The 24,524-nt window shown below is 39.3% G+C and overlaps 1 protein-coding gene across 1 annotated transcript in view; it reads right to left on the bottom strand.

The window, feature by feature from the left end:
* glra4a (glycine receptor, alpha 4a) overlaps positions 1 to 24,524 on the bottom strand; it is a 41,852-nt gene that overhangs the window by 2,286 nt on the left and 15,042 nt on the right. The window contains 12 exon segments of the mRNA XM_051072494.1: positions 1,206 to 1,316; positions 3,712 to 3,861; positions 5,951 to 6,165; positions 6,457 to 6,594; positions 9,377 to 9,448; positions 9,451 to 9,458; positions 10,969 to 11,050; positions 11,053 to 11,073; positions 11,076 to 11,115; positions 11,117 to 11,191; positions 12,554 to 12,621; positions 13,861 to 13,991. Coding sequence (XP_050928451.1) covers positions 1,206 to 1,316; positions 3,712 to 3,861; positions 5,951 to 6,165; positions 6,457 to 6,594; positions 9,377 to 9,448; positions 9,451 to 9,458; positions 10,969 to 11,050; positions 11,053 to 11,073; positions 11,076 to 11,115; positions 11,117 to 11,191; positions 12,554 to 12,621; positions 13,861 to 13,991 — 1,111 coding nt within the window.

Here is a 24,524-nt window from a genome sequence, read left to right as displayed (position 1 = left end):
TTTCCCTACCTCTGATCTCTGCCAACTGCCCTTTTCTTGCACCTTCACAGCTGAAGACTAAGTTGCTACCTTCATTTACTGTAAACTTCCTCCTCTTTAGAATTTCCTGGTTGTGAGTAGCTCTATGTGTAGTAACTATCTGTTGCCCCAATGACAAATTACACCATACAACAGGGGGATAGGGAGTTGTAGCTCTTCTAGCACAGCTTAATTATCCCTCCTACTCTCTCCTAAACGATACAGTACATCATGTGCTAAAGTCTAATGGTGCGTTTCTCTAAAGATAATAGGTGCTCATAGTCTGTACTCTCAGCAGCAGCCACACACTTTGTGATTTGTTGGCCTAAGATCAGTTGAAACTAACCCCAATTATCACATTGTAGTCTGTGCCATGGAAATGGTTGTCTTTTAGTAAGTGATCAGTGATGATCCTTTTTTAAGTGTAAATGATGCAAATAAACAAATTGTAAAGACATTTTGGGAAACAGGCTTATTTGCTTTCTTGTTGCTTAGAGGATTGATACCAGTCACATGTCCATCTGGTAAATCAAAGGCCACAGACAGCAGCTAGTTAGCTTAGAATAAAGACTGGGAACCACTTGCCTTGCTCTGTCCTGAGGTTACACTTTGGTTTTTGAATGGATCATGCAAATGAAATACATAACCTGTTAATTGGTGAGTCTCTTAGATGGTGGCTAAGCTAAGCTACCAGCTACTGCCTACTGGGTTCATGTGTACCATACAGTCAAGAAAGCAAATTAACCTGTTTCCAAAAAATATAGATCAATTTCTTTAAATTAGGCAACTAGATGATTTTAAAATACAAACAACACAATTTCTGTGTCCATAGTCAATGCCAACATTCTAGCAGAGTTTCAGGACAAGGAGAGGAAAAAGAGGAAGACATTTATGTTCAATTTAAATTAGCCTTAAAAACATGTGACACACTGGGAAAGACAAAGGGAAAGAATTCCAGGTTAGTAATGTTGGTATAAAGGGTCAGAATGTCTGAAACAGAGGGTCAGAGTGACTGGGTGAGCTCAGCATAAAGCAGGTTTGGTTGCGGGAGAGATGCCAGGATAAATTCAAGTTTGAGGTGAAAGTTGCACAACACAATCAATTCGGGAGACTGGAGCCACGGACAAAAATTGGGTCTGAAGGTCAGGGTCGACACAGGGGTCAATTTTTTATTTTATTTTTTTTACCCTGGCACAGGCGCTGCAGTGCTGATTCAGACTCCTGTAGGTTGTGCTGTTAGCAGGGATGTCATTCGCTTTTCGCAACGACTCAACACTCCCAGGCTGACTGGCAAACCCCTCCATTGAAAAGGAAGGTAGACAAATTGAAATAATAGTTAGTTTTTGATGTAAAACAAGAAGTATGAAAGCTCTTGTAAGAGAAAGTCATTAGTGTTGAATGTATAATTTGTTTTGGACATTTGGGGGGAACAAGAATTCCCTCTGATTCATTTAAATACAAAAAAAAAAAACAAAAAAAAACACAACCTGTGCCATGCCAAAAATAAAGTGATTAAAGATGCAAACTTCAAATCCGAACAACAAACTGAAGCAGACGTTCTCCGCTTTTAATTAAAGAGGAAGAGTGAGTGTGATAATACAGGACATTATCTGCAGCTGTTAGTTTAGAGAACTGGCTTTGAAGACGAAGAAAGAATCCTCAAGGAGCCTGTTCAAGTTATTTCTGTAAAGACTATAAATGGAATTAAAGATCCATTTATTTATTTATTTTTGTAGTTTTGAAGGATGTGTGGATATACTGTACAGTACTTATTGTAGTTGTCTGACATCTGTGGTGTGTTTTCTAAGCCAAACACAAGGCTGGAAAAGTGCATTGATTAAGCCTGGTCAGTCTGGGATTTGTACACTCCATCAGATTCCCAGCTTCTTTCTAGTGCAACACCATCGGGTCATGCGTCAATACCTCTCAGATTGATAGTTTGCGACCTCAAACTCCTCAGTGGGAGTAATTGTGCAGCTGATGTGGACAGGGGAAGTCCTTTCCTCTACACACCATCATTTTCTTTCTCCTGCATCGATGCAGGAGGGCAGACTGCCCAGTAAATCTGCTGGATCCTCTGCCTTTACAGGGAACTTTGCCACGAGTCTGGGAGGCTGCCCAGTCTGTGAACTGTTTAATGGGATTTTCAAGACATCTCATCTGTTTCTCTTGAGAGTAACCTCTCTTTGTCAAAGAAAGGTCTTACACCTCTTGGTAAATGCTTTTATTTGTCAACCTACAAGCTGTTTGCCTTGATAGTCTTCATTCAAGATATATTCAACAATTTAGCTACTATATTGTATGTTTGGATGATACAAAAGACAAAGTTACTACTTATTAATAAAACAAACCAATGACTTCATTGATGTTAATGAATCAATCAAAACAAACTGACTGATGTTCTTCCTCTTCCAGTATTAATTACAATGTACTTTTTAGTCAGCTTCAGGAAGATGCTGCCAGTGGACACTGACAATTTGTCTTCTGCAGAGACAACCTAGACATCTGGACATCCATTTAATAGCAACTTCATAATGTTTATAGCCTCAGACTTTATTGTGTATTAGAAAATGAAAACCCATGATCCCTAATTAATGTCTCACTAACATTTACTTAATAACTGCAGGTTTAATGGCTTATTGGAAAATGAGCAAGTCATAAATATTAGGTAATTGCTTTGTCACTTAATAAGCAAACAGGTCTGCGGTTATAAATGTTAGTAAGTAATTTATAAAATTCTTACAGTACACTAATCCATGAATTCTTGAGTTGTAAATGTTAATAATTTTTTATTTAGTGGATTTTGGCTGGGATAGTCTGCCTCTCTTTGATCACTGAGTCTATAAAAAAACCTCACTGTCCATTAAATATGAGGCTACAGCCAGCATTTGGTTAGTTTAGCTGGCTTACTTTTTTGAGTAGATTAAATAAATGAGATATCGCATGTTAGTTTGTTTAGTAAGCCTCAGCGGTGCCGGTGGGTGGATTTACTTTTACTTTTGGACCAGGACACACTAGATTTCGCCTCTTTTTCCAGTCTTAATGCTAAGTAAACCAGCTGCTGGCTTTAGGGTATGAGAGTGATGTTGATTTTCTTCACTAATTTTTGGCAAATAACTATATTTTCCAGACTTTCAAACCACTGCTGTAAGCATGCCTTATTAGAACATATTACGGAGAAATAGTATTAAAGGGGACCTGTAAAATGATAATGAAAATACAGGAGACTCTCACACTGCTCACAGCAGGTTGGAATACAGAAATATGTCAAACAGGTTAGCTGCAGTATAAATACAGGGTTGGGGTGTCCCATTCCCAGGGGGGTCTGTAGAAAGGCTATTGCTCTGTGTCAAATGCACTGACAGAGGGTAAGGATCATAAAGTCTCTTTACAGGTCAGTGGTCACCATGGAAACAAGCTGAACTGAAATAAGCAGATCCTCCTCATGTAATATGACAGCCAGCTGTAGCGTGTTGATGTTGTCAGTTCCTGAATATACTGTGTCCCACAATAACAAGAGGCATAAGTCAATGTTATAGGGCCTGACAAGGACTGGGGTGTATGTCTGTGTGTGTGCTTCTTATTTTTTTTAGAATCCACTACAATGTGTGGCACAGTGCGTCAGTGTGTGTGTGCATATTTTTCCTTGTTGAAGCATGCTTTAGCCTGTGTGTGTGTGTGATTTACACTTACTATTCTTTGCTGCCGCTGCTTTTTCCTCAGCCTGATGAACTCCTTATGTTGCCTCGAGACGAAGTTAACTGCTGCGTACTCGAGCAGGGCAGCGAACACAAACAGAAGACACACTGCCATCCAAATGTCAATGGCCTTCACATAGGACACCTGGGAACAGGCAAGGTCACAGAGTCATCAATAGCCTATCAATGAGGCTGATGGATAATCTGTGGGTTGTTCACAATCCACCCATTCCTCAGCTCTGGCATGTAATGACAAATCTCTTTGGGATGGCCTAGAATTACAATGAGTCAGTGGGATGTGGGCAGCTGACACATAGCCATGAGACAGGTCACGGCTAAGACTTGGGGAGAGCCCTGGCAGTGTTGTTCATGAGAGAACATATGTCACAACAAATTAGCAATGCACACTGAGCAAGCATAGTGTGGAAACTTCACTCAATTGAGCAGCAGTTTGCTGACTGTTACGGATACATACAAAGAAAAAAAAAACAGGAAATGACACATAATTTGGGTACAAACCGTTACCTCCCTACACCTACACTGGAAACACCTCATCCATGTTTTAATCAACACTTACACTGCACTGCATCGGTCTCATACTCCAGGTGTCACACATCGTCTTTGTCACTGTGTTAAAACCATTTAACACCTACTGAGTAGGCCTTCTAACAATCTTAATATCAACCACACAATAACTTAGATACCAAAAATCGAAGTAGAGTTAAAAACAATCATTCAATGTTTTTCATATAAGGACTACAGGTACTGTACTAATGTATCAAAAGCCAAAAGCTTTGGGAAGAATTGGCTTAGAGGTATAAGCCACCAAAGAAGCAGGTTTGTGACTGGAAGCTCTCAAGTTCAACCCCTAGACAAACAGGACACATCTGGGTGGGGAAAGTGTCCATGGCATTTATGCTACATTCTGCTAGCAATCCCAGAATGCAGTGCACTGCATTTTATCGATGCAAAAAACAGTCAGTGATGATGCAAAAATGATGATGAGCAAAATCTAAACTTAATACTCACTGTTTTGTTTCCATTATTATAAGTAGCAGTGAATGAGTGAACAAAGGGATTGGTTTCAGACACAGTCTGTGAGTGTACTGGTCAGCTCCCAGGTGTAAAGGTGTGTAAAAAGTTTTTAAAAATCCTCCCCAGGGTAAACATGCAGTCAAAATCCACAAGCACCAATGAGAGTCAAATGCTAACTTGGCATGAGGCAGAGGTACTGTTGCTATTGTTACCCACAATCTAATATACTTTGTATGGTGATTTAGGAGCGCTGGACCTCATCAAGGTATTGTAAAACACATTTTAACAGACACCTGCTGGCCAGTCAGAAACAAGTATTTGGTATTGTGATAGTTGATATGTCTCTCCCCTCTTCCTGTGTATTTTTCCCCAGGTACAGTGTGCCCTCCTTTGCACAGTAAATTTGCCCTGCATGTCTTTCACATGGAGCCCAGTGTCCTCACCTCACCTTGCCCCTTGTATTGCATTCTCCCTAATTAGTCTCTGGCCTTGTTCTGAATCAGGACCTGCCTCATGCAAAGTCAGCATTTCATAACAAAATACCCTTTAACAGATCATTCCATTCCACCCCCCCCAAAAATCCCTCTTTAACCCAACTTTGCAGGATACAACCAAACAAAAATCCATTGTGCATCTATCACTTGCATCTTCACTTGTTTTGTGAAGCATTTGTTTTGACCTCGTCAGTGTGTCAAGAAATGTCAGGTACAAAGGGAAATGGTATTTCTAAATCATGTATCACTTTTTGGAGGATATGTCAGCAAAATGTCAGAATAGTCAAGTTTCAAACTCAGGCCATACTACATTTATTATATTTTTTTCATTTAGTCACTGACCTTTTTGTTGAGCTGCTAGCATTGTGTGATGCTGTTTTCTTTCAAATATACTTGTTCCTTGTAGTAAGGAGAGCAAATGATTACAGTTACAAAATGTGCTTATTGGTTTCTGCAACAAATATTTTAAGCTTAGTAGAAGAGAACTTTTTTGTGCACCACTGATTTTCAGACACAAGCAAGACAGATATTCAATTTTCTGTGTAACTGTGTAAATATCTCACAAAAATGAAAAAAATAAATAAATAAATACATGGACTCAGAATTGTGGTAATTCATCCCCTGGACCACCTTGTTCAGTAAAGAGTCCCCCTGCAGCAAAGAATCAACCATCCACTATGTACAAACAGGAGTCTCTAGACTCACCTTGGGCAGTGAGGCTCTGGAGCCAGAGCTCTGTGTGGTCATTGTCAGTACAGTGGTGATGCCCAGGCCCACTCTGGCAGGTGCGGCATCCATGTTTATCCAGAAAGAGACCCACGAGAGGATGACAATGAGGAGGGAAGGGATGTACATCTGGATCAGATAGTAGCCCATTTGACGTTCCAGATGAAACTTCACCTCAATACAGGTGAATTTACCTGAAGGTACATGACAGCACAGGCATTGTAGTTGTGTTTTTTTTTTAATTACACTGGAGGAATAGTAGGATTAGATGTAAGATGAATATAATTGATAAATATGTGCAGAAGTGAAAGTTTGGTCCCAGTAAGAATGAACTTCTTGTCAGTCAGCTGAATTTCTGCCTTACGCCTTACACATTTTACATACCTTTCCTGGAGAATAAATCAGTTGAAGCACTCAATTACAATTTGTGATTTTAGCCTGAGGTCCCTGGTTTTTCAACACTTTAAATGGAATTCATAATGTACCTGTGTTATAATGCTTAGTGCAGTAGCCCAAATCCTTTTCCTCTTTTAGCACAAACTGTGGGAGGGTGAGATCATCAGCCACTTGAACAGGGTTCTCAGACAGCCACTCAAAGATCAAGTCATTCATGGTGTAACCAACTGTGAAAAGAGAACAGAGGAGATAAAGAGGAGAGAGAAGACATCTTAATAAGGGAGAAATAGTGAGATGGGATATGACATATTCCCTTTTGCTTTGTATTCAGTACAAGCGTAACAAAGGCACTGCTGTTTAGATTTCGATACATTGCTGAAAGTCAAGTAATGTGCTCCACTAGCTGTTAAAAATTCATATCCTTATTATCACTATTGCTGTGATCCTCCTCCCTTTCCTCCTCCTTAACCTCATTTTTCACCGGGATCTTGTTTCTATGGAATAAAATCTGCGTCTCAGAAACATGAGAAACCTTGGCTAATGAGACTTCGAGAGCAAGAGAATGACACTTGGAAGACAATGGGTGATGTAATGTCCCTGTGCCCATCTGTCCAGCGACCAGCTACTCTCTGCCATCACGTTTGTCACAGTAAAGGTCACACACCACAGTTACATTTGTGTTGTCGTGGTTGCTTGAAGGTTACAGAATGAGGGGGACATGAGGGGCATATCTGCTTAGTGCAGAGGAGATACTGGGTGTATTCACTCACATCAGCTGATAAGTGTATAATCTTGTCAATTTACTGCATGTGGCTGCACCAATGAAAATGTGTAACATAATGGAATACATACCTTCAATTGTGTTTGCAAGTGAATATATAATCATTGGAGCATTTAGAAGTGACCACTCAGGATAGGTCGATAATTATTTTACGTACCCACTTGAAACACACACACATGTTAATTTGCATGATCCTCTTAAGGGTTGCACTCCTCACAGCTGCCTGATTATAGGTATATTAAAAATGTATGCCGCATGCAACAACGACGTAGAATTCCTCACACATCTGAATAATACTGATGTCCACTGGGACCCTTTAGGGCCTGAGTTACAAAGACATCAATTATTCAAAATGTTATACCCCATCCTGTACCACACGCCCGGAAAAACAACACTACTCAAACACACTTATCTTGTTCATGGGGAGAATTCACTGTCTTTCACACATCCTGCTGCAACAAGCAAGGGGAATACCAATGCTTTCCTAAGATAATGAAATGGTCTCCCTTTCTTCCACCAGCTACAGCTAAGAGGCGTCAAAACATAATTGATATAGTGTTCAAGGTGCAATAAAAATGAAATTCATGAGACGGAATGTCTGGAATATCACAGCAAGGTGGAGTAATGACTGTTAGTCACATGCCATCTCCTTTTTCATGTAAAATATAGCAGTTCACCTTATGAAAACCACCATCTTAATGTAGCTATGGTTATGCTTCAGATCTTACTTTTCACTTGTAAGTGTAAGTTACACAGTGGATTTGAGGTTAGTGGACACTAATGGCTCAAGGCAAAGCGAAGTGGTATAAGCTGCATATATGGGGCTTTGATGTGTCAGAATAAGGCAGAATCTATTTATATATCTATATAAGCCTGTGGCATGAAAGGCCAGAAAAGAAGATTGGCCTTGGTGCTCTCAAACCCCAAAGATAACTCTCCTCTTTTTCTTCACCCGCCTCTCTCCCTCTCTCTCCATCTCTTTCTCATGTTGAACAGATGGTATTGCCACAGCTGCAGCAGTGGTAGTAAAACCTATAATGTCCTCTTAACATGGAGCTCTAGCCAAGGTGATCACACCCTTGGGTGGTGTACCAGCACTTGTCAACACAGGGCCAAGTGTCCTCACCAGGCCTTTAATCAGAAATGATTATGTGGCAGCGCAATGCAATACATTTACCCAAACATACACACACACACACACACACCTGCCTTAAGCAGACATCTGTTTGCCTGAAAGTCTCCTCTCCTCATGCTCCTGAAAGGGTAAAATGTTTTTATATTTTTGTTTTTATGCTGGCTGGCATACATCCCCACTATTTATTGTTTTTTTTGTTTTTTTTTAATCTGTTTGTCCCTGTGTTAATTCGCAGAAATAAATCATGCTGCCTCCTGTACAGAAAGGGAATAACTAGTTCCATTTAAAATGATACCTCTTGTTCTTATTGAATCAGATAAGGACATAGGCAATGATACCAGCATTCAGCTTGACTTATTTGTTTCTGAGAAATGCTTCTGAAAAGGTGCACTGACTTCATGGTATGAGGGCTCTGTCAGTTCCCCCTTTTGCTAGACTTAAATCCTTTTGTCCCTATGAAGGGAAAATTAGGTCACCTCTAGGCACAGGGGGTGGGTCACATATAATAAAAGGACGCAAAATTAAAGTTTCATTATTTATATCCTGGAAATTGGTTTCATGAGGGCAGATACTATCTCTGCTGAAGGCAAGGGAAGATTGGGGGTGGGGGTGGGGGGGAGTATTATTCCTACCCTACGTTTTATCACTGTAATAATGTTTTAAAAGGTTTGAAATTCATTTTGTACATTTCTTGCACTCTCCACTTTCAATAGATACAGAAAGTGTGAACCACTAAAAGTGGTAAACAGCTACTCATTTGCTAAGCCCCACCACACTTTACTATTGCTACACCACCACACACCACAATACATCAATGACTGACTAGCTTGATGGTAGCAGTCACATTAGAAATATCATTGATAAATAACTATGAAAAAAACGGTTCGCAATTAGAAAAAACAGGAGAACCTTTTTCCACATGGACATTGTGAATATAATTCAGATAATGACACAAATTATTGGTATGATGGTATGATTTCTTGGAGCAAGGTTAGACACTTTACAAGCCAGGCACAAGGTAGAAAAGAGGAGATAGGAAGAGATAAAAACAGGAAATCAAGAACAAAAGGAAGCAGAAGAAGAGAAGACTCACAGCTTTCAAGCTGCATGGTACAGGTCTGAATGTCCATTGGGAAATTCTTCAAGTCCATAGGGCAGGACAGGTAAGAGTCAGCCTGAGATAGACAGATTGGAAGAGAGAAAAGGAGCCATAGGGAGTGTAAAGCACAAAAGGCTCTAGAAAAGACACTAAACACAAGGAAAAATGATAGGTTAACAGTCAAATAAATCAGTGCCAAACTGCCTTCCTTTGCCAATTACAAAACAGTAGTCTGTGTAATTATACACAAATTTCCCTTTAAAAACAGCAGATTGGAGAAAATATATAGAGTTACTACCATTTGATTACTCATTGCACCACAGTAATGGCAAAGTAATTGGTGTAGGCATCTTTACTTTATTTGTTGTGGTGTAGATGCATTACGCCTTCAAGAATCCTCAGAGAAGAGAGAGAGGGAGAGAGCTATTTGGGAGTCTGTCTGGAGGAAAGCTGTGTAATTACCTGCTGTAATGCATCGCCCAGAGGCGAGACAAGAGCCGCCAGCAGTATACACACAGGCATCCATTGCCGCTGTGTTATGATGACACAATATGTTTCTCACCACCTGAAGAACCAACTACAGACATCCTGGTGATTGACTCCCCTAACATTGCCCAAATTGTGTCATGTATTTAAAGCACAGAATGATGTTTGATCCATAATTACCAAACTAGTTAGAAAGGAAATCTAGAGAATGCAATAAATCAGTGGAATGAGGTGGTGATTATCTTTGCAATACTAACAACTCTAAATATTTTCTTTATCGTGTATTGGAGCATGTTGAAAAAATGATTACAATTTAAACTCTTTTTTAACAATATACTATTTTACAGAGAACACCTAAGAAAAGGCTTCCATAGAGGATAAAATTACTGTGTTTTGTTGTTGTTGTTGTTGTTGTTGTTTTTTAGCAAACTGACCAGTTAGAAAAAAACTGTTGCACTTATTCATCCCTGAAATGTGCATTACAAATGCAAACAACTACGTTTTGCGCACCTTTCTGCCACTTGTACATTTATTTACTTTTTTTTTTTTTGGTCCACTTATTTGCAAGATGACTCGCTTTAAAGTTGTTTCCTAGGCCATCTGCAAATTTCTCGTCCAATGTACGGTGTCCTTCAACAAACAGACTTCAAAGACTGTTGCAAATTTGCTACTTGACATTTCCATGCTTTTTCCCCCATGCCTGCACCCTCTTAATATTTTGGTAACCTGCAGTGCACTAAGTAGGTGGAGAGTGCAGTAGGGGTGGTGATTGGCAATTCAGCAATCTGCTGCACTTGTGGTCAAAAGGTCATGTTTGAGTGGATTTGTTTGCCATCTGCCTGCTTGGACTTTGGTCAGACTGAGTCACACTCTTGAGCTATTTTCTTCACTTTATTTGGCAGATGTGTACCCAAATGAACCTCTTGACAATCACACAAACTGTTTTTATGTACACTAGAGTCACTTAATCCATGTTAATCTTTTAAAGTGTAGTCATATTCAAAGATGTAGTAAAATGCATTGCTATGTCATTATGTCAGTAATAAGACAGTAATCATTCGCTCCAATCTTTACATTTTGGGGAAAGTATCTTTAATTACCTGATGCTATACAGAACACTGCCATCTTGGAAAATCCGTAACAGCTTGTTATCAGTGGTGACCTCGTGGAAATTGGCTCCTTCTCGTTTGCAAAGAATAAATCAGTTTCCAGATAGAGTCCAACATGGATGGATCCAGATCAAAGGAAGTCATCTGGGTATTCGCTGTATGCCAGACGAGGGTCATTCCATTTTTGCCGTAGAAATACATTGAGCCTGTAGTCCTGTGGAAGAACTCAGGATGGTTAATGGAAAATATATCATCAGTGAAGTTTGTGGTACAGATGGAGCGTAGAAGTGGGTCATTCTGCTGTAGTGATTTGAGAAGTTTCTGGGAATGGTCTGATACTGGTCACTACTGGAATCCATTCTAACAGATAAGAATTCATTGTACAATGAAAGATGAAACTAGGATGAAACTTATATGGTTCACCATATTAGGGTGTAATATCACTTTAAATTTTAGATTTTAGATTTATTTTAGCTACATAACAGCTTATTTTATATGCAAGGATATAATCCCCCATTCCAGAAAACAGACTATGTGAATGTTTCCAGTAATAAGTACATATACGCACTCATGTCCACTGTTGGGAGATTGCAGCTGAACAGCATCATGATGTGGATGCTGTGAACACTTGGTCTTAGAAACAGCCAAATTGTTGATTGTTAGTAGAAAAGCCCTATAGTTTTTACAGATTATTGTAATGTGACTTTAGCAATATCAGATAATTCATCATTCTCGAGAAATCCTGCTTGAACATAATAGTCAGATTTTACTAAATAACTGACAGAATAAGATGTTGTATTGTTGTTCAACCACTGCAGCCATGTGCTGCTGGTGAACAGAGGACTGGCAATAGAACACAGGCTGAGGACAAGTAATGAACACAATCACTCCTGCCTGCAGCCACCAAACATGAGTAATTAAATTAGAATTCTAATCTGTGCAATTAATTCAGAATTCAACTTTGGGCACTGTAGATTGTTGCTTTCCTCACTTGCTCACTTCATTTATCAGAATAAAAATCATGCTTCACCAGTGCATACAATGACATCATTAGTGCTGTTGTTCTCAGGGCTAACCTGACCCGGAGATCTGGCTTTTTGGGCCTCCCCTTGAACACCCTTAAACAGTTCACTGCTGTATTGTGCTGACCCAGCAGTTATACCACTGTAAGTGCAGACTGAGGGCAGCCATTTTCCCCTGAACCTTTCGTCCTCTCTCCCCTCTCCCTTTTCATTCATTTTCTCCAATTTTTCATTTTAATTGCAGAGTGGACAGTTCATTATCAGTATGTCAGTGACCCACTGGTCTCTGAAGGTTGCACTGTTATGCTCCAGGAAACACAGAAATGAGGGGATGGCTTCAGCACTGAGTGGATTAGCAAAGAAGTTGGTAGGAAAGAAAGAGGATGGAGTTCTTCAAGATTTTTGTATAAATCATGGGCGAGAACAAAAAGTGCAGAAACCAAAATCCATAATCATATCTAGAAACAAAGGAATTACAATGGAATTTTTAAACAGAATAATGCTGTTTTTAAGAAAACACATTTGCAACATTGCAATCACTATGTTGTTCTTACCATTGTTGTTTCTGTGATGGACCCAAAGCTGTTGATGAAAATGTTACAGGTGACATTCACAGGTGGACCTGAGGGAAGAAAAAACAGCGTGAATCTTTCACTTCAGATAGAATTTATGAGATCACACTGCTGTCCACATTAAACATACCAATTATAATGTATATCTCCTGAGGCTTCTCAAAATTTACAACAGTTTCTCTCTGACTCAATTCTCAAAATGCTGCTGCAGTGCAAGTCATACTAGCTCCAGTACTGCTGCTTAGGAGTCTGCTTTTTAATTAAAGATACTTGGAGAAAGTATGTGGGTTTTTTTTCCAGCTTATCACTTTAAGTATATTTACAGCTTGAAAATATCATCTTCTGAAACTAAAAAAGGATTTATGAATTATTTTGGGGGAGAAAATAGATAATGTTGGCATTGTTAAAACCAAGAACAAGGAAGGTCACAGATGTGTCTGCCAACATTTTGGCACAGAAAATCATCAGTGTGTAACAGTGTCACCAAATTCTGGTTTATACTGTATGCTGGCGTACTTTGCTGAATCACTAGACACTCTGAATTGCCGAGAATCATGTGTTTTTTTGTTTGTTTGTTTTGTTTGTTTGTCTGTAAACAGGAGCTCATAATAGCTAATCCAGCATACTTTTAATGGGACCAACTGGCACCAATGTAGGCTAATATATATATATATATATATATATATATATCTTCCTAAAACAAACCAGACTCAGGATAAGGAATCTGGTCTCTGGTGGTAAAACTCCTGTGCTTTGTACACACCATCAACCTTGACCACCTCCCTATGACTTGCATGGGGTACAAAAATTTTGCACTTCCTGTGTTGGGGAAAAAATGAGACAGCAAAATCCTGGCAGCAATTTTTTTTCCTCCATAACATAATTGTCAAAACAATTTAATAGTATGTAAATGTCATTTTTAGGAGACAGTGTGCTTGAATTGCATGGTAAAATATTCTGTCCATAAATTAAGTTAATATCAAGACAACAAATGGCTGGCTGTCACTACAAAGTCTTAATTGAATGTTAAACTAGCAGTACAGTTTGAAACCGAACAGGGTGAAAACGAGGACAAGCTGATGCAATATATATGTGGAGGACTGGAAACCTCAGAATCATGCTATAGTTTCTAACAGAACAGAACATTCAGCACATACACATGAGAATGGCCAGCTGTTTAGCTTTCACAGCACAGATCCACTGGTCTTTGCTTTGTTTTCTAGTGCTTGTGCTTTCCGCTGGATTTTCTTGCAGGCTACTGTGATGGTCAGCCTTGGCATGTACTGTACCTTTGAAGTTGGGCCTGATGCGAGCATCATATCCTGACGTTCTCCCCATGAGCTTGTCCAGGAAGTCAGAGGGTGACAGCTGTGGTCCTGCCCTGCTGGGGGGCTTTATCTCCTCCTTACAGGAGCTCAGTCTGACATTACCAGGGGAGACGGGGGTGGAGAGAGGGAGTAGGAGGAGGGGGAGAACAAATACAAACAGAAAGAAAAGAGAGAAGATTTGAGAAATAGCAGAGGAGGACTGTGTATATGTACGAGAGGTAGCAGCAGCTGGGGCGGTGGGGGAAAAAATAATGAGAATCCAACAGAATGAGAAGCCAACAGCGATCAGCAAGTCAGTCATCAGCAAAAAATACCCAGCGGTGGATAGAGAAATGAGGGTGAAAAATGACAACTGAACGGCTTGCCTCAGCTGGCAACTAAAAGCTTATCTATTTCACATCATGTCTGAGACTTATCGTGGTTGTTAGGCCCTAACTAGAGAGAAACAAAACAGGAGCAGAGGTAAATTTGTCTCTCTCCTGTGCTTCTTGCTGCTTGTGGCTTAGCAGGGGTAAGGCAAGGCTTGACAGATTGATGGCTCAATTGTAATGCTATGAATGTCACACCGGGGAGAGGAAGAAGTTGATACAAGCTCCGGTGAGGCTCAGGCTGCCACTGACAGGAATAACCAACAGGCCAGAGAGAAAGTAAAGAGAGAAAGGGAGACTTAGAAAATCTTGAAGAAGCAGCAAAGAAAGACAGAAGAATTCTTATATGGAAACCCTGGTTTATTATAGATTTGATTTCTTGCTGGTCCCTTCTGTAGTACAGCTGATTGCACCCCATGCTTTGATACAATTGTTAACACGATCTGAAAACTCTGGAGTACAGATGGTGGTTTCAGTCCCCTCCAAGGCACAGCTTTGCTGATGCCCTGTGTTCTCATGAGTGTGTCTGTGGAGCCAGTCACTGATCCACCACTCTTATGGGCTCTTAGCTGTATTTAGAGCCACATAAACTGCATTGTCAGGGGCTACAGTATCTGGGAATTTGTGGAGGATATTTTTGGGACTTCAAGAGTAAAGCTAAGCTGATCCTATGAGATTTTCTACTTGTAATAGTGTAGACTGCAATTACAAGTCATTTGGAAATTAAGCTGATTACTATCACTGTGACTTCTTTGCAGTGTTATAGTAGGAAACTATTGTTTAATATGCTATTGCATGTTACAGTAAAAGATGGGTCGCAGAGCTCACTAACTAATCGCACAGTGTTAGCCTCAGGGGAACGGGCAATGCCATGGGATATAATCAGCAGTGCTGCCCCCATTATCCTGGATGAAGACATCTACTTCCCTGTACTACTGAATATTTTTCTCCACGGAATATACTAGCAAAAAAATGGGTTTACTTTTTGGCCTTCCCTTGTTTGCTCTCCACACAGACTGCTTACTGATACATTTGAAATGCACTTGCACACCAGTGATTTGTAAATGCTTTCCAGCCTTCAGAGGGAAACCAGCATGCTGTCAATTCTTTAATGCTCCGAACTGACAGAGTTGTCCCTCAGTGTCTGAATATGAATGAATGCAGCCATCTGTATCAGTCAATTGTTTGTTTTTTGGCAATAACAATAAATTTTTAGAATTTTTTAAATGTATATGTATATTTAATGTATATTTTCATTCAGTTTCCTAGTCACTGATAATGTAGTTTGTTCCTTAGCTAAGAGACTGCATCACTGTTAATACACAGTATTTCAGCATGCACAGCATAAGTGAATGCATCACCTTTGAAACCACTGCAACTTTCAGTGCTGACTCTGACAAGCTTCAGTTCAGCTGTTCTTTCAGTCTGTTGCTGGTTCGAGTTATTATGCTCAGTTCAGTGCTGAACTAGGTCTATACAACTACTGTTCATAAGGTTAATAGCTCAGTAAGCAACTATTAGCAACATTGAGTTATCAGATTGTGACCGTGGCTTTTGCTGTGTTTTTGCAGCTTTTAACAAGGAAGTAATGCACTGTACATCGTGACTGATGTGACAGTAGTGCTCTTAATCAAAGGTGAGGTGAGTTCCACTTCTAATAGCTACTGATTGGTTCAGTGATTCAGTATAGTCAGTTCTTTTTCACAATTTGACTTTAAAGATTCACTGACATGAACTGAAAACCTCCACTTTTGTGGACACTATATGTTCACCAGACTATTTAATGTGTTGTTCTTCTAATGGGGACAACTCCCATCCTCAACCTATATTGGAGGCTTGTTAAGCTTGCTGCATAGTCATGTGTATGTAACATGACAGATAACATACAAACAGTTATCATGATAACATATGAAACTTCATTGCTAACAATTCAGTAGTTTCCAGCCCTGGAGCCTTCACAGTTACTGTGGTTAAAAATAATACCCCACCCAGCACCTTTAGTTGATTTTCCCAGTGGAGCTGTGCACATATCTCAGTCTTTCTTCTATTATAAAGTTCAACTCTCACTGGTCCCCTGACTCCACTCCACTGCTTCTGGCTGAAGTCCACTCTGTAGTGTTGCTGACATTACAATATATTGGTACATATATTGGCACCTCTTTCACACACACACACACACACACACCTCTCTCAGATACACACTTAGTTACAAAGACAAGTACACAGGGAGATGGATTGATGGTCAGACTCTTAGCTTTATAGTACGCCATTGATAACAAATGGTCTCTCTCTTTTGTGTTGTGCTTGTTTTATGAGCCAACACACTAAAAAAAATCCTGTTTGGTCCCAAGTGTGATTTTCTCTGACAGGTGGTCACAAGCATCCAGAGACAAATGATTGTGACAGTAAACTCTTAAGTCTTCAAGAAATATTGACAGAGGAAGAATGAGCTGCTAACACAACAGAATGTGTTGGCAGTGATTTGTGAATGCTTGTTCAGGACAGATGAAAAGGGTCCTTCTGATGAGATTTCTGGCATGAAAATCATAAAGAGGTTCACTACAGTCACTGTGCTGAAGAACATTTTCTTTTAGACCTTTTTCATTCTTCTACAGCACAGAATGACCACAATTCTAATGTGTCAGTATTTCTTTTTAGTATTTCTTTAGAGTTAATTAATGAAGATTAAGTTTGCATTATACTCTATTAATAGCACTTTCATCACAAATGAACAGAAGTTTTTATTTTTATGTCTTTGTTTGTGAGCACTCTAACATTTGCAGTGGCTTACTGAGGGTGACTTGGTAATTCTTTACTAATGCTTAACGAGGAGAAGACAATGATTTTGAATTAAGGGTTCATTGTTGGGGCACTTATGGTAGTTCAGTCACAAAGACTGCTCAGCTGTCTAGTGTTTCAATAGGCAACTATGACTTAAGTGACATCTTAATTTAGACCTGGGAAAGACATCAGTAAAAGGGGTCAGAAATTGTGGTCAGCAGTGCACATTTGATGATTGTGGCACTTATGAAATAGTGTGATACATAAGGAAAAATAGAAGAGTAAGTCCTCTTCAGGTGACTGAGAATGTCAGTGCAGGACGTGATCAGACTGTCAGCAAGAACAGTCTGTCGACAATTACATAGAGGGATTTTAGGGAAGGGCTGCATAAACCCTTCATTGCAAAGATGAATGCACATTTGAGAGTTCAGCAGTGCAAAAACCATAGACACTGGTCTGCAGAGATGTGGAAAAAAGTGATATATTCAAATGAGTCATCCTTCACCATATTCTCTATGAGAGGATGAATGCATGCGTGGCATACACTAAGAGAACAGTACATGGTGCAAGAGAACAGCTCTCTACCACCGCCATCATCAAAACACCACATGAGGAAATATATTTTGGAAGAATGTGTTTCCTCCCTCCAGTAGAATTCCAGAGACTTGTAGAATCAATGTCAAGGCACACTGAGGTTGTAGTGGTGTCACATGGTGGCCAAACACCTTACTACTACACTTACTAAGACATGTTGGTTTTTACTTTAATTTGTCATCTGTCTGTACATCTTGGGATAAGCGTACTTGAGGTTCAGCATTTTTTTTATTACAGGCACTTTAATGAACTCTTTGTGATGATGTCTACAGCTGAACTTCTCACCCTCAGCTGTGAGAGTAACTGTGGGTTCCCTTAGGAATTACATCATCTCCCCATCAGCTTTTATGCATTTCTAGTTGGACATTTCCCTATTGTTTATGGTGCTATTGGTGCTTGAATACTGGTTATCTTATATAAGGAAGAGGTTCAAAGAAGAAATAGCCCAAGTCTGTTTACAAGCATGTCAAAAGATTTTGATCTAGGAGTTTTTGGCCTGCACCTACAGTATCAGTCTGAAAACTTGCATACCTGTGTCCAGAGTGATGACTCTTGATAGAGGTTTTCGATACAGCATGCCCATTTAGAGAACTGGACTCCCTCCAAAAATTGATGTCTTTATTGACAAACAACATATTGTGTGTGTAAGGCAATTGTTTTTGGATGTTAAATCTTTTAAGGTTAATGTACTGTACAACAGTCTCTCTTCAAATTATATCTACAGTTTCTATTGATTATTAAACTGCAAGTGGTTCCACAGAACACTTAAAAACTAAATTATGTGGTTCTTTGTCTGAATGATTCAATTATTAAGATGCTCTTTGCTGACATTTAATGAGCCTGACCTTTTGCTTCCCCCTACATCCCTTTCATTTCAGCATCCGTGCCAGACTGCTGTCGAGAATACGTAACAACTCTTTCTTTCCCTCCATTACAGAGCAAGTTTTGGCTGTCACTCTGCTGTTAACAAGGGATTTTATTTGGCTTTTGAAAGCATAGTTGAGTCAAAGCTGAAAGACAATTGTATACACACACTTAAAAGTATTAGAGAGAGAAAGTGCATTTAGACACACCTTCACAGCTGCTCAGGAATGATTTAGTATTTTTGAAATTTCAGTCTGCCAGCCAGTGTTACTGTACATTCTTATTGCTTTTAAGAACATATTTCAATTTTAAATCTTGAATCTCTCTGAGCAGAAGGTTGAAAACATGGCTTTAATCTTAGTATCCTGCCCAGATATTGATGTGTGAAGTTAAAGATTCAGTACTTCTATTCTGGATGGAGTTTTGTATGGCAGTTTTTCATCATCCTGTGCTCATTTAAACTCAAGCTAGTGTAGGTTACAAACTATGACAGAGAAATACTGTTATGACAAACCTGTCAGGGCTATGCCATCAGCAGATCAACCATGGGAAGCCACTGTATGTGCAAATAATTTGAAGAGCAAGTCAGCTTCTGATTACCGTTCCACCCCACCTAGCTTTAAACAAAAATTTCAGTCAGCCATTAATTTTAATCAAAGTACGAGTACACATGGCCAGTGGTTCAAGAAAACAGCGTGTAGTCATTTTCTGCAAACATGGATGCATGGACCAGTCTTGGCCATGGTTGCCTTGTTTTCCAGTTTTTCCTCACAGAAAAATGCTCCTTCAGTAATAGCCAGATTTGTCAGTAATCATGGTTGCCAACATTTGTTTGTAGTAGGCGTTAATGCAAAATCACTATGTAAAGAGTCCCAGTCCTAGTGTATACAGATCTTCATTTCCCCATAAGAACTCAGTGACAATATGTGTTTTTGTTTTTTTTTCTACTGCCTGCATTGGTACTGAATGCTGTTGCAGCTAGTGTTTAAGATTAATTTTGAGTTCCACTTATAATATAAAGTCACAGAATGGGTAAGCAAATCTTATAAACCAATTTTAATGGTTGACCATTTACAAGCTTCCATAGTAGATAATATCTACGAAAATGTGGAGCAACATAACAACAGAAATTATATCCATTTCCAGCATAGTGCATCATTTAAGTACAAAGAATGTATAGCCCTACACAGTAAAAGAAAATAGGCTGCAGCTGTCATTCTGAATGAAACACATGGCTAAAATGTATGAGGACATAAATGGACTGGCAAGAAGGGGTTAGGGAGGCAAGCTCAGCAACATAAAGCCTCAGTATATACTACAAATACAGACCGACATAAATGTTAAGTACATGCCTTTAGATATATATTAATATACACAAAACTGGTTGATTGGTTTTTACTCAGTAACAGCATGAAGCACTTTTGTCAGTGAGCTGTGTTCTCATTCTGTATAACTTCAACCTTGTTCGGCCTCAGATTTGGAGGTAACCAATCAAAATTACTTCTAATTAGATGGGATGGGATTCTGCCCATGGAGTGCAAACATATTCTGTTAATTGCTTTTTCATTAGGAAGCTGGTGATCAGAAAAGCACATCATTTCACAGTATGGCTGTTCCCTGATTTCCTACAAGGAAGCACTGGGGGATATCAGGGCCATTAGACATCCATGCATGAACATACCAACTTTTTAGTGCCATTAGCATAATGGGAAAAAGAACAAAACTGCTCTCTTTGCCTGTTGAAACACATTGCTCTAATTTCCTACTTGTCAAATTGCCCTTGACATCCACTTGAGCCTTAGGTAGTGAGGTTCAGTGCTGGCCTTTTGGACAATAAACACAACTTTCAGTCCAACCATAGTGAATTGACTCATGCCAGTGACGGGCCTTATATCAAAATACATCAAACCACTGCATACTTTATGGTAAGACAATGACATGTCATTTTTTGTCTTAAATGACCTGTGTAGCCCTTGTCTTCTCACAACTGTATAGGTGGTCTATGGCTGCTGCTGTCCCCTTTTGATCAATAGGCTCATTGGGGAATGGGATTTGGAGCACACTGCAATTTACCCTTGCACATTTATCTTCAGTGACATGACCACTGCCACTCCTGCACAGTGACACCTCTAGGAAGGGAAACACAGATATAGACAGAGCTTCCTACAGTTGAAAGCCTCTCACTGAGACTGGCTAACATCAATGGTAAATCACGTTTGGGTTTTCAAGGTAGAGTGGAGAAATGGATCACAACTTGAGACTTTGTGAGGTTGGAAAAGCCTACTAAAACAACCCATAGAGGCCAAAATGGATGCAGTCAGAATGAATAACTTTGTGACAAGATAAAGACTGACATGCTTTGTACACAAAAACTCTCTGTATGTAAACAATAAGTCAGAATTCAGTTGGACTGAGGTGAACTGCAAAATTGGGTGCAGATTAAGCTTTCAGTTTAGAAGTCCCATTTGCAAGGCAGATTACTAGAAATTGTACCACTGGGTTTATGATGTCATGGGAGAAACCTACAGGGCATACATGCATATTCTATGTAGATAAAATAGGAGATGGATGGATTTGAAATTACTTCTGAATTTTGCAGACAGTTCATTTTTTTCTTATGACCTCTATCTGTAGAGCAAAGCTTACTAGCTGTCTACAGTTAAATAAGACAATATGCTACATTCTGTTTTGTGCTTTGGTAAAAGGATAAAGCTGGGGACAATCTATTTTCGTTTTGTTAATCCAACAAACAATGGCTTTCTCACTGAATATTTCCTGACAAAAATAGGCAAAGCTTGGAAAAAAAGATATCTCAAATCAGATATCACATTTTTTAAGGCTTAATAATATCCTAAAATAGATTAGAACTGTAGTTTTTAGCAAATACTAGTCAGAGGAAAATGGTGCATTTGTTGGAGGCTAGCCAGCTGCATATTCAGTGCACTAGCAAGAAGTTATGGCACCATTTCAGTACATATGGTATCTACCCAAAATAAAGCGCCAAGGCTCATCGTAATGAAGGAATATACCAGCCATTGTAATATTGTGGCTCATTAATGTGTATTCAATCATTTCTGTTGGTTTTGTCTTTTCATGGGATTTGTTGACAATCAGAGAAATGTAGAATATCATCCAGACTTCTCTGTTAAAACATATATGTTCAGGGAAGTGAAAAGAATAGGTATATACATAATAAATATAACATAGTGTATATTACATTGCTTCAGCAACATTGTTACTATTTTTATATACCTCAGCATATGTTTGTATAGAAGGGTTACACAGCTGGAATAAGAACAAAGATGGTTGGAGGATTTAGTGTACTTTGAACCATGGCAGAGGACTCATTCCCATTAGATATTGTGTTGTCTATGGGCTTGCTTTCAGTTCCTTCCCCATCTTTGAACTATTTCTATTCTCCATAGTGTTTTATCTTTGATCTTTTGTTTTGTAGTAAAGCATAATTAGTTCAGCCATGAGCCAATGCTAATGGCAGAATATACTTCTTGTTAAAGTAAATTTAGCTGTCTCAATGCAAACCCCAGGGTTTAACGATTTAGATTAATCCATGCTAACCCAGAGTAAATCGCAACTCTATGCCATTGCTCATGCGTACTAATTTGTAATGCAATCTTTAATCTTGCGGGAGTGAGGCTTGACATCTCTGGAGTACCCAGCAGAAATGATGTTTCCAGGCTTGTGCCATAGTAATGACAAGGGCACAATGAGCTGCGGCTTGATGACAGATTTGTTCATGATGGCCTGTTTCTACACTGAACTCCAGCTACCACCCTGGGCTTTTCCCATGCAGCCTTAACTAATCTTCAGCACTCTTAATACATTTTAGTCTAGTGACTTAAAATTCATATTTATGTGAAATATAAAATCCCTCTCTTTGTGATTAATTCTTTTATTTGATGGGTTTCTGAACACTGCGGTTAAAACTGAAGAAAATGGTCCTACACCTTCTGCAGTTTCTACATCTGCTGTCAAAATGAATTGTTCAGCCCACACACATTATCTAGCAAATATTCCTGTTAGGTTAATCTCAGAAAATATTCTTACATTTGAATTTGGAAATATAAGGAGCTTAATTTCAGTTTCTAGTAGACATAAGCAGAGATGTCAAACATGTTCAAGATTAAAGACCCATGAGAGCTCTGCTATTAAACTGTCGTAATGCTTATTTTAGATTACACTATATGGAGAATTGTCAAACAATGGTAATACCAGGATTGCGGTAGTGCTTTGAGATCAACCTGTATTTTGTTCCGATATGGTCACTGCCACTGCTGGGTGCTTTTGTACTTTTGTGCCTTATGGTTTCTTTGCACTTTAATCCTTTGAACCCATGGAAATTGGCTCCTTAGTGGGCTAATGTACTCCATTGTTCTTCTTTTCACCCATTATGCCATACATGGATAATACAGATGAAATAGGATGGCATTCATATGAATTTAACTTAGAACAAAACATGCTGGTGCCCCCCACTGCGATTCAAAGATTCAAAGCTCCCAGCAGAGTGCCATGGGGAATTTTAGAAAGGTTAGATTTTATGCATAGGAGTGACAGCCTGGTGACAACCAACCATGCTCATTTTGATATCCTTGTTAAACAGAATCATTTGTTACTCCACTCAAGTATGATAAACAAAATGAAGGTAGATCATCACGATCAACAGCTTCCATATTCTCTACCATACAACTTTAACAAGCTACTGGGATTTGAGTAAGAAAAATTATGCATGCACACACATCACTCAGAGAATGAACTTAATCTTTGTGCACTGGTGTAGTGGTAACGAGAAACAACAACTGCCACTTGAAATCCATATGTGGGAACAAGGAGTTATGGTAGCCTACTACTTGGATACTCCATAATAGCCTTAGAGGGGGGACCCCTCTTGTGTTTAGTCATTTTTCCCTGTTAACTGTGCATTATTATCATGTTACATGTAACAAATGTATATTCTTAGCTGAAACCTACAGTCATCATTAACATTTGAATCAATAATGACTCAACTGAAGTCATTTAACCTACAGCCCCCTTTCCCACTGGCCATTAACATTACACATTGTAAGAAAAATGTGTATCTAATTGTACATGTAGTGTTCAGCATTTAACTCCTGTTGGCTCTCCCAAAAGCTAAATCAAACAAACAAAAGGTTTCCAGCAGTGATGGTTTGTGATGGCAATCTCTGAGATAAACCTAAGGAACTGACCTTTCCCCTCAAGGGAGATGAATGTAGCATAGAGCATCCTCAGACCCACCCATCCTCCAGATATCTCACAAAGCCTCTCTGTATTCAGGCCACCTTTTCCACGTCTAAGATCTGATATCAGCACGGATTGCCTCCTGTCAGTCTCTGTGAAACAGAGTTAGCAGGATTTCTGATAGAGAGAAGGGACTGGACTGACTGCAAAAGATTGCTTTGATGTGTCTGCTTAGGGGCTTGAGATGGACTGCGGCTTTATCCTCATACAGTAGACAGCTCCTCACCACATAAGCCTTTGGTTTGTTTTGTCATGTTTCTCTGGACTGTAAAGCTGTAAAATAATTGTTCATTTTGTTCTCTTTGATCAAACACAAAATACATGGCAGCTAGATTCATGCAAATAGAACCCATCCTATGTATGTACACACATATGTATTAAATATACATGTGTATACATACATCTCTGTTCTTAGTGTCTGCACATTCAACAGTTCTTGTGGTTTCTTGAAGCTATCATAGCTGACGAATGCCTGCATGTCAATTTATGCTGTCGTTATGAGCCTCGCTGTAAGCTGAATGGTTGTGTTCAGATGTGGGGGGTGGGGGGGCGTATAAACATCATGATCAAAGCAAGGTGTTTGTCTCTCTCATCTTCTCCATGTGCTGTAGTCAAGGTAATGAAATGCAGTGGATAGAGAAGTAAGATTGGATTTTTCGCAACCAAACTGGGATGGTAATTGCATGACATAATGAGGCACTATAGACTGTGTGCATGTGCATTTTCAGCATAAAAGAGTATATT

This window comes from Lates calcarifer, linkage group LG8, assembly GCF_001640805.2.
Source record: "Lates calcarifer isolate ASB-BC8 linkage group LG8, TLL_Latcal_v3, whole genome shotgun sequence".
Lineage (NCBI taxonomy): Eukaryota > Metazoa > Chordata > Actinopteri > Centropomidae > Lates > Lates calcarifer.
The sequence above is the reverse complement of the archived record's forward strand: the minus strand, read 5'-3'. Positions and strand labels throughout refer to the sequence as shown.